This window comes from Diadema antillarum, unplaced genomic scaffold (genome assembly GCF_040938485.1).
Source record: "Diadema antillarum isolate AM-2024a unplaced genomic scaffold, OU_Dant_1.0 seq00003010_RagTag, whole genome shotgun sequence".
Taxonomy (NCBI): Eukaryota; Metazoa; Echinodermata; class Echinoidea; order Diadematoida; family Diadematidae; genus Diadema; species Diadema antillarum.
In genome coordinates, this window is record NW_027273600.1 from 1 (window position 1) to 14,428 (window position 14,428).

Sequence of the window (14,428 nt, forward strand, 5' to 3'; positions counted from 1 at the left end):
TGCACCCGTTTTGACGTGACGTCCGTTCGAAAAAAATTTGTCAACCCCAAAATTGCTCCAAAACATGATTTTGTGTACAAATCCAATGCAAATTGTGTTTTTTCAATCAATTCACATAAAAATTCATATCTTGACTTAGAATAGACGAAATTAATTTATTTTAACATAATAAAGCTTCGAAAAATGTCTGTGACATATTTTACCCAAAAAAACAAACAAAAACAAAAGGTCGAAAAACAAAAAAATACATAAGAAATTAAAAAAACAATCAATACATAAGAAATTAATTTCGATACAGATTTTTTTTTAATCCTATGTCTCAGGAGAATGATACAAGAAACATTTTTAAAAAAGAATTTAGCTTAATAAGAGCATTAATAAGTGATTTAGAGCCCAAAACTGATTTTATGCATAAATTACAATAATTAATTAATATAAAATATAAGAGAAATTTTTCGGAGAAAGCAACCATACATTTTGATAGTATATGTCGCTGGGCGTTGCGTGTGCCGATTTTCGGCGCGATCACGCGTTCCATAGGCGAGATCTGAAGGGGGGGCGGAATCCCCCCCCCCCCCCCAGATATAGGATAGCCAAAAAAGCCCAGCCTGATTAGGGTTAAGTGGTAAGCAGCAAAGAGCAAAATTGTTGAATACCAAAGGTCCACTGTCTTGAACACTGGTCTGATGAGAAATGGTCTTTACTCTTGTTACACTGTGAGACAAGACAATGCTGCATCACATTTTCAGATTCTTTATATGAAAACAATCATCCATGGCAAACACTCTCTATTGTGTGATATGTTTGAGAAGTATTATCCAGAAACTAGTTCTCCATTTAAAGAACCATGTTCCAGTAATAAATGAAACCCATTTACAGGGGCACTGTGAATGTCTCTATTATCTGCCTAGCTCTTGCAAACAAGTGATGTTTATCAAGTCGATGACAACTTAATCAATTCTACCATCCTTCACATCAAGATTCGAATTGATTTGAATTGTGGTCAATTGCAATACTCACCTCTCTGACTGATGTTGTCTCACGGATGAAGAAGAGGTTGAGGTTGCCGAGGTAACGGTCTATGGTTGCTCCCGGTATGATGGACAGTGGCGTTATGAGAACTTCAGGTCGCCATGACAACTTACCCTGTACAGCAGGAAGAGTTATGACTGGGTAATAACATATAGATTCTGCATGCATTTTTAATATGTCTGACTGACAGGATGAACATTTACAGTACCATGATGATGTATTGCATTGATAATCAAAGATTCAAGTGGGGATATTTCACAAATGTCGAGGAATACTGTAAAAGTGGACACTTTTGCGAGAGTAATTTTTCGTGCTCAGTTAGGTAAATGGAATTTTGTGAGTTTTTAATTCCACAGAATCATAAATATTGTACGAGCAAAAACTTCTGCATGCTTTAATTTTTCGGCCAGTGTCTGGTGGCACAAAAATTTCTACATAGCGAAAATTTCCACTTTTATGCATGAATTCATTTTTCATTGTCAATTATAACATCATCGTAACTGCACAAGATCTCTGCAAGTCAGTGTGATAACATACATTATTCAAATATACATACAAATATACCTTCAACTGAGATAAAATGCAAGGATATCACTACAGAAATTAGAAGAAAATAATTATGTCGGTTAGATTTACTGATATTCTGCCTACAGAAGTGCAGAATGCATGATAAAAGGGCCATCATATTAATTTAAGTGGACTTCTTCATTAATTGCTTTGCTCTTATATGTGTTCTCAAATCTCTAATTTGTCCATGAGCCAAATATGTTACCAACTAATTAGGGCCTGTAAGGGATGATTTGAACAAAACTGCATTATGTAAATTTCAAGAATACAGTGCATACATGGATAGAAATAACTTTCAATGGCCAATCATGTGAACATTTGTGACTGCAATTGTATATGGAAAGTAGTTGTACTTTAATCAGGCTCCACACAATTATAAGAACCACATAATTCTGTACCTATGTAATGTAACAAGTACACGTAGCATACCGTATAACAATCTGTTATTATCCTTTTTTATCAAAACAAATAACACTAGTTTTGATTTCAATGACTTACCCCTAGCTGAATTCTCCTTTCCAGTCGCATTGGCTCAGATTCTATGGTGTATGATGGATGGAAACGAAAATGCTTGCATTATATCAGTGAGTTTATATAATATACTAGCATAAATCTTACTGTGCATAGTAAGCTATCATGCTATATACCAAGAGCTATTTTGACAGAGAGAATTAACCAACATTTCTAAACTGCATGGAATCTAACATTCATGGCAAGGAAATTCAAACTGCTGCCTATACAGACCCATGAAGAACCAAGTATACACAAACAAAATAAGAAATGTTATACTGGGTCAACGACTGCATATCTTACGAGGACATCTTGGTTTTTTTATTTATCTCTTTAGATGACAAACCAACCATGAGGACGATGATTCACCTTTGAATAGATACTACACCACATCAGAGTGACAGGAGATACAATATTAACACCTGACTACCCTGAAATTCAGTTTAAAAAAATAAGAATGAATAGGAATAAATATTGCACCAAAAAAAAAAAACCAATTTACTCAAGTAACATACATCACTATTGGCAGGTATTAGCAAAAATAGGAATACAAGGCTGGATAAAGCCTTGCTTTTTCAGGTCAAAAAAAGAAAAAAAAAAGAAAAACAAATAGGAATTAACTGTTAGATAAAAATAGCGGGCAGGTGTGAATTCATAAGTCACAATCGGACAGGTTTATGATGACGAACCCATGATCTGCCAGTAAACTGAGAAATTTGTAGCTATGTTTACAACATTACTGCTTAAATACAAAAGCCGCAAGTAGCATGAATTGGTAGCAAAGGAATCTATCCCATAATGAGCTCCATTCTCTTGATCTGCAAAAACAGGCGCACCTTTCCTCCTGACACTGCATGTGATCATGCATTTATATTGTGAGGTTTAATATACAGTTATAAATACACTGCAATTCGGTTCGCAATGAAGTGACCAATGTATTCTACACATACAGTTCTATAAAGTGTACCACTGTTTGAAAGTGTGTTCTTGGAGCATGTCAAACTCTATCACGTACTGGTACAAAACAACTTTCATGTGTATATTCACACACAAGGACAACAAATAGCTTAACTTTTGGTTTGATATTAAAACAGTCTCCTCCCCTTCGACACAGATCAAAACTCTTCCTTCTTCTTTTTTTCCTTCATCAAAATTACTAAAAAATAGAAAGATGCAAGACAATTGTTGTGCACATGGCAGAATGTTGTTAACACCTTCCCTGCACATGGCAGAACGTTGTTAACCCTATGCGCACTCCCACTGCCTAGCGACTATCTGCCATGCACAGAGAAGTGTGCTAACGACAAAATGCCATGCGCACAATGAAATATCCTACCTATCTACACACTGTGATCATGTATCACATTCTGCAACAGCTATGTTTTTTACAGTGTAAAACCCGATAAAACCCAAACAAATTGAGCAGAAAGTCATGTCAAACTACCTTTGATGTTGGTTGTTGTTGCGAGTTTGTCTCCGACACTTCGTCCATGGAGAACATCATTTCTGAATCCATTGATGGCTTTGCAGATCCTGGGTCAGATGTAATCAAACACAACAGGAATTAACCATTGAGGACGGGCTGATTTTGCTACAAGAAGCATTTCTTATAGACACGTTCCCGAGTATATTCGGGACTCGTCCTCGACAGGTTAAGATTTTTTTTCCCTCTCAGTCTGTCTGTCTGTCTGTCTCTTTCTCTATCTTTCTCTCTTTGCATATCTGTTTAATTCTTTGTTCAATCTGCACAGAATTCACAGAAGACTACCGTAAAAACCACAAATTTTAGTGTGCACAAAACTTTCACAAATTTTGCAAGGTGTCAAGATCTGCGAAAGGAAAGTCCACGCACAAGTGTTTTGTCCACACGATATGTTGAGTGTAAATATTGAGTGCATTTCAAGTTGATTTCTCAATTCCAACATTTTTTTTTTCTAATTATTGTGCTAACATATCTTGCATTTTGTTTGAATACTTTTTTTTTGTTAAGTTTTGTCATGCATGTATATCTGGTAAACATTGCGATGTGAATGCCATTTCTTCACCTATGTTGCTCATCTATAAGTTGTGTAAGCATTATGATACGTTTTCTTCATTGAAAAGAAGATTTGCTGAATTGGATTGGATTGAATGATTTACTTTACCTTTTTGCACTGGAACATTTTTTGCAATGGGCTTCATGCCAACCACAGCTGTAGTCAACCATATCTGAATGCAAAAAACAGATAAGTTATCAATGTAAAACAACTACATACAAACATTGTATAGAAGAGAAAGATGTGAACAAAAGTGAATATGTTTTCATATTGATGCTAAAATATTTGTCAATATATTTCTTTGGTTTCAATTAGTTTCTTGTTTTCCACAACACAGTACATAGTTAGACACATTATAAATGTCATAACATGGTAATACGAAAGAAATCAGGCTTCAATCAACTTTGAACAACTTGTGGACAGGCCAAGTAATAGTCATGCTGTTATCTCCTTGATGTTTGCTTGTCTTGCAATTTACTGGATGAAAGCATGACCACAAATTCTTAGAGGTTGGTAGCAGTCTAACTTCCATTGTATGATCACCCCCAACCAAGGAAAGGTTTCTGTGTCATAACATGCCAACAACTTGTATGAATTGAAAACATCGATGTATATGAAGCATTCTACATCCGACAACATGTACAAACATTCACAGAACAATCAGCATCTGGTTTGTCATACCTGTATGATTTCATCTTCATCCAGGATGAATTCTATGTCCATGTTACAGAGACAGCATGGTGTCAGGTTCCGAAGCTTGAAGCAAATCCCCTGAGGGTGAAAAATGGAAAAATAAAACAGCGCCATAACATAATAAAATAAAAAGATAAAAAGAAAAATATAAGAACACAGGAATGATTACTCAGCATGCCAAGTCAGAAAGATGGCCAGATTCTTATCATGCAATCATCTACAATCTTGCTGGGGAGTTGCACATGCAAAACCAAGTTTGGGCCAGCTGTCCACATATCTCATTCCTTCTTCAAAGATACAGAGAGGTCACTATCAGGACTGCGACCACCACATCTTCAGAAGATACAATAATAATGCTTCCTACTACTGTAAAACATGATATATTTGCGGCATGAAATTTTCCCAAATTGGAGCTGACGGCCTCTTTTGTGGCATGAAATTTTCGTGAATTAACACTGGCGTGCAATGCATACAGCGTAGACGAGAATTTTTGCGTACATTTTATTTTCGCCAATCTTGGTGCTCGCAAAATTAAAATGCATGTGAACATTCCTCGTTTTACAGTATATATTACCATTTATTCAGCTTGGAAGTGACATCTTTAGCCTCAGTGAGTTTGGTGATCTTTAACCTTTGATCTTTGACCAAGCAGATTTGGCCTAAAATCTATTCAGTACCTCTACGCCGTATACACCACGCTTTGGCCACATATCATTAAAATCCACCCAAGGGCATTTCCTACATAATGGTACATGTATGTGATAACGGGTCTGGAACAAATGGATAGACAGAAAGACAACCTGAATTAAACATATCTCTAGCAGCCTCTGGGTCAGAAGCACAAAAATGACTGTGTGCAGCCAAGCTGGACTTTAGAGAGGATTTACCTCTACTAGTGCTCTTACCACATGGTCAACTGATCACTGGACCAACCTGTATCATTTCTTGGATGAGTCCCGTCACAACTTTGGTGGTTCCACAGGTATCAGAAAGGGATGACCTGCGCATCATGGTGATGGTCTGTAAGATCAACATACACACACAAAGATTAATCTATACAAAATTGAGGGTTGTTTGTCCCCCGTAAACTACAAAGATTTGCAAGAATGTATTTTACTTTCTTCCTCTATGCGTGCCCTTATCATTTCAGCTTACCTATGTCAGTGTTCACTTCAATTGTTGAAAATATATGAAATTGAAGTGAACACTGAAATAAAGTTAATTAACAGTTGTAAAAGACAACACACACACACCACACACCACACACACACACACACACACACACACACACACCGTTTATAGGGCGATGACAGGGCTTATTTCAAACAACCCTTGCGTTGGTGTTTTCCCCATTACCTGTATTGATCTTTTCCCTGTTCACACCTGCATTGGTCTTCGTCTTGTTTTCACTCCATCATGCAGGCAATAGGCACATCGTGGCGCCATACTGCATGATGATGAGGGATATCTCCCAGTTTTTGGTTGATGAATTCTCGGATAAAGGTAAATATGAAATAACCAACACAGAAGTAGACGCCTAATCCTTGTTTTAAGGCAAGACTTTTATCATTTCGAACTGTCCATCAATGTTTATTTCAGAAAGAATGACAATGACAACAATATGAATTACTCTACTGTTTCAATTGAATATATATATCTATATATATTATATATATATATATATACTATATATATGCCTCCCTTGTTCATCTGTCATTGTTTTTATAAGATGATGTTAAATCATAAGAAAAATATATATTTGCGGAATAAAGGCACGGAGAGTTTGCTATCTTGCACTGTTCTACAGGCTAAGTTCTTACCAGAAAGAATTTAGGCACAAGTTCTTCTATTCACTTGAGGTAGTATTTACATGCCATATTATGTTCAAAACCCGCATGATATATTTCTTTCTCTTGCGCTGCTCTGGTGAAAGGTTAAAAGAGATAAATAGAAGAAAGCGTGAAAATAATAATCTCAAAGTGGACTTATACAGACGGTACGATGTTCTCTCCTCGCCGTATACTCACTACAGGATACAAACCTGTCACGACAGTCGCTCCAAATTTCCTCTTACGATTGATGGGTATCTTCAACTCTGAAGTGAAGACCATGTCCAAACTGGTGGGGCACACGTACGCCTACTCTGACAAACGGGTAAGTCTGCTTCTCAGTTTGACAATCAGTCCAAATTAACCTGTTTCTACAAGTTTCTGTTCGGGCGTAATACATGCCCAGCTAACAGTACAATGTATATAGTTACCATGCCGTGCCTGACTAGAGTATAGACATGAAAGGACAGTTCAAAAAATAAAAATAAAAATAAAAAAAAAATAAAAAAATATATATATAATGCCTAAATCCCGACACGGGCAAAGTACAAATTACAAGATGAGATTACCAAAAATTCAAAAGAAACATCGAAACAAAAGTCCGTTTTTTTTTTTTCATCTTGACTGTTGTTGGTGACGCTTTTCTCTTCTCAACTTATTAACCTCCTTCCTCTGATGATCAATTTTCATGCTGAAATCAATAAAGATGACATAGTTAATCACGTGGTCAAGTGATTAGGATGAAACTGATTGTAAAGATTTGGATCAGTCTTTTTTTTTTTTTTTTTTTTTTTTTTTTAACATAAGGAAGATATTACTCTTTTTATGATGGCTATCTGTCTGATTATGGTACTATGATACACTGTCATGTTGTCATTATTGCAGTATAGGTCCTACCACAGTGGTGACAATAACACCATATACGTGCAGGCTACATCTCGCTCCTAGAGTGCTGTTGACAGTCACAACTAGAGTATTTTTATACATTGTAATTGTGCGTTTATCAGTGGAAATCAGACACAATTCAGCCATTGAGCTGCAAATTTTGATAGTAAATAAATCCATTCTATTCAATTCAGTTCAATACATGTATACAGCATGCTCCATTTTCCTCACATTGTGAAAAACAGTAACAAAACTGATAGCACAAATATAACATGTAATAACCAAAATGAAATAATGAAAACGTTATCGAAGATGACGATGCAGTGACTATAATACATGCAGTACTAATGATTATTGCCCTTTCTTTTCTCTTCCATGTGGCTCCACCTTTTGGCTAAACGACATGATAATCAGCTTCGACAAGTACTGGGTATAACACCTTACAGTGCCAAGGACACAGTGAACGAGACAGCTTACTCCTGCATAGAACGAGGGTTCGTGCCTAAAAAGGAGGGCTACTACAATCCTAAAGCAAAATAGAGACAGTTAAAGTGATTTGAATTGTACATGACACTATTTCTCACTTTAGACTAGACCCGACTTAAAACTTTTAATGGTCAGAATGTATTCTGTTGTTGTTGTTTTTTTCATCGTACGACTTTAATCGTTCATCGTATTGAAAACGTAAAAATAAACTTAATTTGACGTCTGGAAATTTAAAGATTAAAACAAGGTTGTTCACTTTCATTCTTCTTTTAAGACATTAATATAGAGTCGAAATCTAGATCAAAATCAATCTCTGATCACTCTTTGATTGCGGTTAATTACAGACATAGACATAAGTAATTCAGCACATGCATCTTGAAGAAAAGTAGGAATATACTGAAGCGGCTAACAAGCATATACATAGCATATATAGTATATAAAATATACAGTATCTATATATACAGTATACAACCGATCTTATCATCAGCATGCGCGCGTCTTACATTCACATTTTGTATCTCATTCTTTGCTAGTAGAAAAAGGAAGGAGTTGCAATAGTCTGGTGGAAGAGTAAAACGTTTAATGAATTTTCTTTATATATAGCATTCAGTCGACACCGTGTAAGTTGAAGTGGCGTCTGTCTATAGTCGTCTACATTGTCGATGATAATAAAAAGGTCCGAAGGTAATTGCATACAATTCATATAATGTCCGTTTATTGTGTGGATGTATAAAACGATACTTGTTGGCTTCCTTTTCTGGTACATTGTATTCCTAAGTGGTGTAACCTACAAAGGAATAGCTATTCAAAGATATTGGAACAATATATCATTATTTCATGTTCATCTGAGTGTAGGCTACTTGGTGGATTGAATGCTGAATACAATTTGGATAAAATTACATTCATTTTTTTTTTATTGATTAAGGAGAATGCAACTGCGGCATTTAGGATGTAAATTTAATGTTGATGAGTTTCAAGTGACAAAACGAGACATACTTGTATGCAGTGATAATAACAATAAAAAATGAAGCTTGATCTTTATGCCAAAATGAAAAAAAATCTTGCAGAATGTAATTTTTTAGCCGTTATTTGCCTTTTCAATCTCTGTGTTAATGGACACTTTGCCTTAGATGATCTGTCAGGGATGTTTGATGTGCTGGTAAAACAATAATATGATGATATTAAAGTTCACGTGTCCCTATTACAACCCTTAAATAGCTTTCTTTCAGAAGCTGGTAAATGATAGAGATCACTTGGTAGAGGTGGGTAATCTTGATCCCTGGAATCTTAATTTCTATGACGGATTGGGAAACAATAATATAGATTTCCTGTGAATCTGTACGGAACCCCCCCCCCCCCCATTAAAAAAAAATCAAACGTTATTCTCGGGACAAAAGGGTAAGATTTTTGGGTTAGTTTTTCACTTCTTTAAACTTTTCATACACGAAGTTGGGAGACATTATTCCTTAATAACCACGCAAAATTTCACAACGTTTGCAAAGGGGATATGCAAAATTTGAAGAATCCCTCGCGTAAGTCGAAACACACTGGATCAGAGAAATCGGTCGACTTGAGAATTGGTTCAGATGCGTTACGCACACTTTACACGGAGTTACAAAGTTTAGGTTAATACATGTATGATTTTTTTTGAATAAACAGAAAAGCAAGTTCAGCCATGAGTATCGCACGTATAAAGTAGTCAATGAAGAGCTTACATGCATTCTCATATCGAAGCGTCGAATCGACTCCTCCCAATAGGCTAAATCAATTGTGTTGTGAAAACCGGAGAATGAGAAGACTTAATAATTCTGGCGATATATGATTTGATTTGGGTCCAAAATGAAATAAGTGCGCTGCGTTTCTCATGTTTTATAAGCAGAATGAGATCGACGACGAAAAGGACAGACATATTTCATTTTTTGACACGTACAAAACGTTGAAATTTCCTACTGCATTTGCATCTTATTTCTTTACATCGAACTAGCATCAAATTGACATTCAGCATCGAAGTGACAATGAAATGAAAAAGCAAAATGATAATGATTATCTGAAGGAAGTCGACTTGGCACGATATTTACCGAGGCGGTATCACAACGTCATATTTTGTGAGAAAGACACCGTCTGATATTAAAACGAAACTGGTATACATTGTACTAAGAATGCAAGGTAGAAAATAATGTAGGATACAAACACAGAGAAGCTTGCCTTTTAAATCATTGTGAAAAGAACCGACATAAAAACGAAAAGTTAAGGTGACACCTATGTATAGCATTTCCAAGTATAGCACGCATTAAAATCGGGATACATTATATTAGCCATGGCTCAGTGGACCAGTGACACTAAAGATTTGTGTAGGGCCACCATATTATAAATAAATACATTAAAAAAAAAGAATGTATATATATATATATATATGTGTGTGTGTGTGTGTATATATATATTTATATATATATATATATATATATATATATATATAATATATATATATATATATATATATATATATATTTATATATATATATATATATATATATAAGATACTGTATATCTTTTGTGGCCGATCGGGAAACTAAAGTTCATAATACGTGTACATGTAGATTGTAACAGTTATGTTTCCTTCTATTTCAGGCCCATACCTTTCTTTTTCAAGCCACCAACATTAAAAAATAAAATATTTTTCGTGTCCTGAAGAAGGGTGGGTAATTTTTAATTTACTTAAAATGTGATTACAGCTTGTATTTGCCTTTGATCTTTGCCCCTCATGTTCAGGACTTCTAATTCTAAATCAGCCTGTCATGTCAAACATGCTGGATTTTTCTCCAGCTATCATTACAGTTGTACATTGTACAGTGGACTCCCGTTATAACGAATTCCTCGGGACCGGCAGTTTTCTTTCGTTATGTCGAAATTTCGTTATAACCAAAAAAATAAACAATAAAAATGCATAGAGCTAATAATGTTGCAGCTTGAAATTTTACTTCGTTGTAACCAGAATTTTGTTACAACCCTGTTGGTTATAATCGGAGTGCACTGTGTAACGTACTGTACAAAGAAAAAAAATGCTTCAGGCACCAATGCATGGCTCATGGATATCACAAAAACGTCGTTGAATACTTCTTGGCAACTCGTATTTTTGTCAAGAATAAACCAAGAATATTCATTACTTGTATTCAGATATGGTTCCCATGGGAAGCATTGTAGACTGTAACACACATACAGTATGCAGCATGAAATCAAGAACAACCACAAGATTGATTAATTTGTTTTTCTTTTTTTTTATTGGGAGACAATAATAAAAGTTGGGATGAACTGCACAATAACAATTTCTTTGTGACAAAGTTGAACAAGAAAGCCAAAGGGCAACTCATAACCTCGCTCAAAATCTGCCCAGTCTTTGATTAATCAACCGGCACCTAACATTTTTTTTTATACACATCACCCATTGCAGTGCATAGTATACACAATTTAAATATAATGTAGTTGTACGTTAAATGTGAATAGGCGTTTTGCAACAAAATATCAAACGGCAATATCTCACATTGCAAGGATGCCACCCCACCCCAACACGCATTCAGTAGGCCTGTACTGGGGTTAAAATCTTCCAGTTCAAATGAACTGACCCATCATTGCTTTTACTTTCATGAACCTCAACTTACAACAGCTAGACAAAAAAAAATGGATCGCTGGCTCAGAGACATCTTCTTCCCCTAAAGCACCAGCCCATTATAAAGCACATCGTATTTCAGACAACTTCTTTTCTTTGGAGGGGGGGGGGGACCATATCCTGTTGTTATCAGTGGTCAAAAGACTCTCCTAGTGTGCTTATCACTGATCAGCCTTGTACAGTATTTCAAGGCATTAGTCTTATGAGACATTCTGGAATACTGGATAAAGTTTTACTGGACTGCTCACCTACCCATAATAATTACATAGTGCTACCGAACATGACACCCGAAGCAAGTGATGTGTCAAGTTTAAATAATGCTTCATATATCATAAAGTACATCAGCAGTGGCAAGATTCCCTTGAGGTCCACACATGATAAATCAGTGTTGTAACTTGGTAAACAGAGAGAGAGGGGGTACAGCTATTGTCCATACTGCTTATTAATAGAGGTACAAGAAAACTGAGAGTGACTGAATCTAGTCACATATGCATGTGCAGCAAAGAGTATGCTCTACATAATGTTGGTATCCTTAAGGACTATTTGGGTAAATAGTTTAGTGAACAGCATGAACAAGTACGTCACCAAGCAAAAATTGGTAGTAACACTCATTCTGGTTCACAGGCACTGAGATTGTACATGGACTGGATTGAATGGCTTTAGCCTTTGAATGAACCTCATCGAACCTCACATCCAATTAGTCACTAATAACTCATAACAGTATATCTCACACCACAACAAAATAAAATACCTGCAATAAGAAAAACTGTGACAAATCCTTTAAAGTACATGTAGCTATAACAAGCACAGTTTATGTTGCCATGTGTGCTATGCCCAACATGGAATGACTCTAAAGTTGCTTTCGAGTCCATCCCAAGTCAAAAGGGTAAAAGAGAGCAAAACAAAAATTTACAGAAAGCAATGATAAGAGTCAACCTCAAATGAAACCCATGTTTGAAACCCAATACCATGTGACCACTGAAATTTATAAAATCTCTACTAGACTCATATGAAGATACAACATGTTTGCATCTCAATGGAAGCTCTCAACTACAGACTACACAAAGAAAAGTGTTGCACATAAAGATCACAAAACCAAGTTTGGCAGCATTCTCTAGATTTAAAATTTCCAATGGTATGTTCAATAATCACTGTCTTTGATCCACAGGTTCTAAACACTTCATGTACTATGCAAAGAATGCCCCAATGTGTATCAGAACATTCACCCGTGATTACATATCACCTTCAGAAATTACATGATAACCTTCAGAAAATATGTCCAATCAAGGTTTTCATGCAAGACTTGGGATGGACTTTATCCCAGGATTTGATGTTAACTAACAAAAAGTTGTTGGTTTAATGATGTAATTTAAAGTTCATCCCTGGATTGGCCATCACCTCCCTCATCCTCCTCAAGGACTTCATCATCATCCTCATCATCCAATTCCTCAGCATCACCCTGGGAATAATGAAAGAATGAAGCTCATCAAACATCCATCCAATGGTAATATCACACAAATATGTTGATTAAACATGATACCAAGATATAGATTTCAAACTGACAATTTCATAATGCTGCAAATGTGAAAAGTTGGCTCTGAATGCATGAAAACTGGCATGTGTATGGAATGATATGCATGCATAAAGATGCAATGTTGGTGTGACAAAATTCATTGTGATTTAGTTTATTCTGTAATGTGCACATTTAAGGCATATTTGGAAATATCCAAGAAATTGTCTCTTTTTGCAACCTGAAAGGGGGCATGCATATATGCAGGGCTCAACACTAACGGTGGCCCCGGTGGCCCATGGCCACCAAAAACGCAAGTCGGGCCACCAAAATTTCAGAAATAAAGAATTTTGTGGCCTGATCAGGCCACCAAAAAAGGTCGGATGTTTGCCTTTGAGCCACCAAAAATAGAAGTTAGTGTGGAGCCCTGATATATGACATAATATGTGTATTAAAGGGCAATAACAAATCGTTCAGAAACAATTATCTCTGCCAGTCTTTAAAAAAATGAGGGTTTTTTTTTTATTCTGACTTTTGCCTGTCAATTCATATACTGCACTTTCTTCATTTCTCCAGTCATTCACATTCTACATTGATTTTTTTTTCCTTTTATACAGTAATGGTGCTTGTAAGAACTGAAAAAATGAAATCTTATAATACATGTACAAAGAACAGCATGGGTATGTGGCTACATTCATGGCTGTGTGACTGATAACAGTAGCATGGGTGTGTGTCTTATAACATAGATGTGTGACTTATAGCACGAGTGTGTGGCTGATAGCACAAATGTGTGCCATACAGCATGGGTGTGCGACTTATAGCATAGATATGTGTTTAACAGTATGGGTTGTGTCTAACAGTACGGGTTGTGTCTAACAACATGGGTGTGTGTCTAACAGTATGGGTTGTGTCTAACAACATAGGTGTGTGTCTAACAGTATGGGTTGTGTCTAACAACATAGATGTGTGTCTAACAACATGGGTGTGTGTCTAACAATATGGGTTCTGTCTAACAACATGGGTGTGTGTCTAACAGTATGGGTTGTGTCTAACAACATGGGTGTGTTGCTTACCATATCTTTTCCTCCCGACTCTAGAAATGAAATCATGGCTTCCAATTTGCGGTCCCCTGCATAATCCACAATCTGAGCAAGAAAGAGAATTACATCATGTAAATAAAACACAGATACTTTCCTACATATATGCAATAAGTCAG

The 14,428-nt window shown here is 36.0% G+C and overlaps 1 protein-coding gene and 1 long non-coding RNA gene across 2 annotated transcripts; both read right to left on the minus strand.

The window, feature by feature from the left end:
- Nucleotides 1–1,020: 1,020 nt before the first annotated feature.
- On the minus strand, nucleotides 1,021–6,949 carry LOC139715175 (C2 domain-containing protein 5-like; the record flags this gene model as incomplete). Its single annotated transcript, XM_071626773.1, has 6 exons — nucleotides 6,866–6,949; nucleotides 5,772–5,858; nucleotides 4,827–4,916; nucleotides 4,254–4,317; nucleotides 3,554–3,642; nucleotides 1,021–1,146 (listed from the first exon to the last, which is right to left on the minus strand). Coding segments are annotated over exons 1-6 (540 nt in total), but the record flags the coding sequence as incomplete, so codon positions are not given.
- A 4,840-nt stretch (nucleotides 6,950–11,789) lies between these two features.
- Nucleotides 11,790–14,359, minus strand: LOC139715176 (uncharacterized). The gene is made up of 2 exons (XR_011709802.1): nucleotides 14,286–14,359; nucleotides 11,790–13,161 (listed from the first exon to the last, which is right to left on the minus strand). It is a non-coding gene; the product is annotated as an uncharacterized lncRNA (long non-coding RNA).
- Between the last annotated feature and the right edge of the window lie 69 nt (nucleotides 14,360–14,428).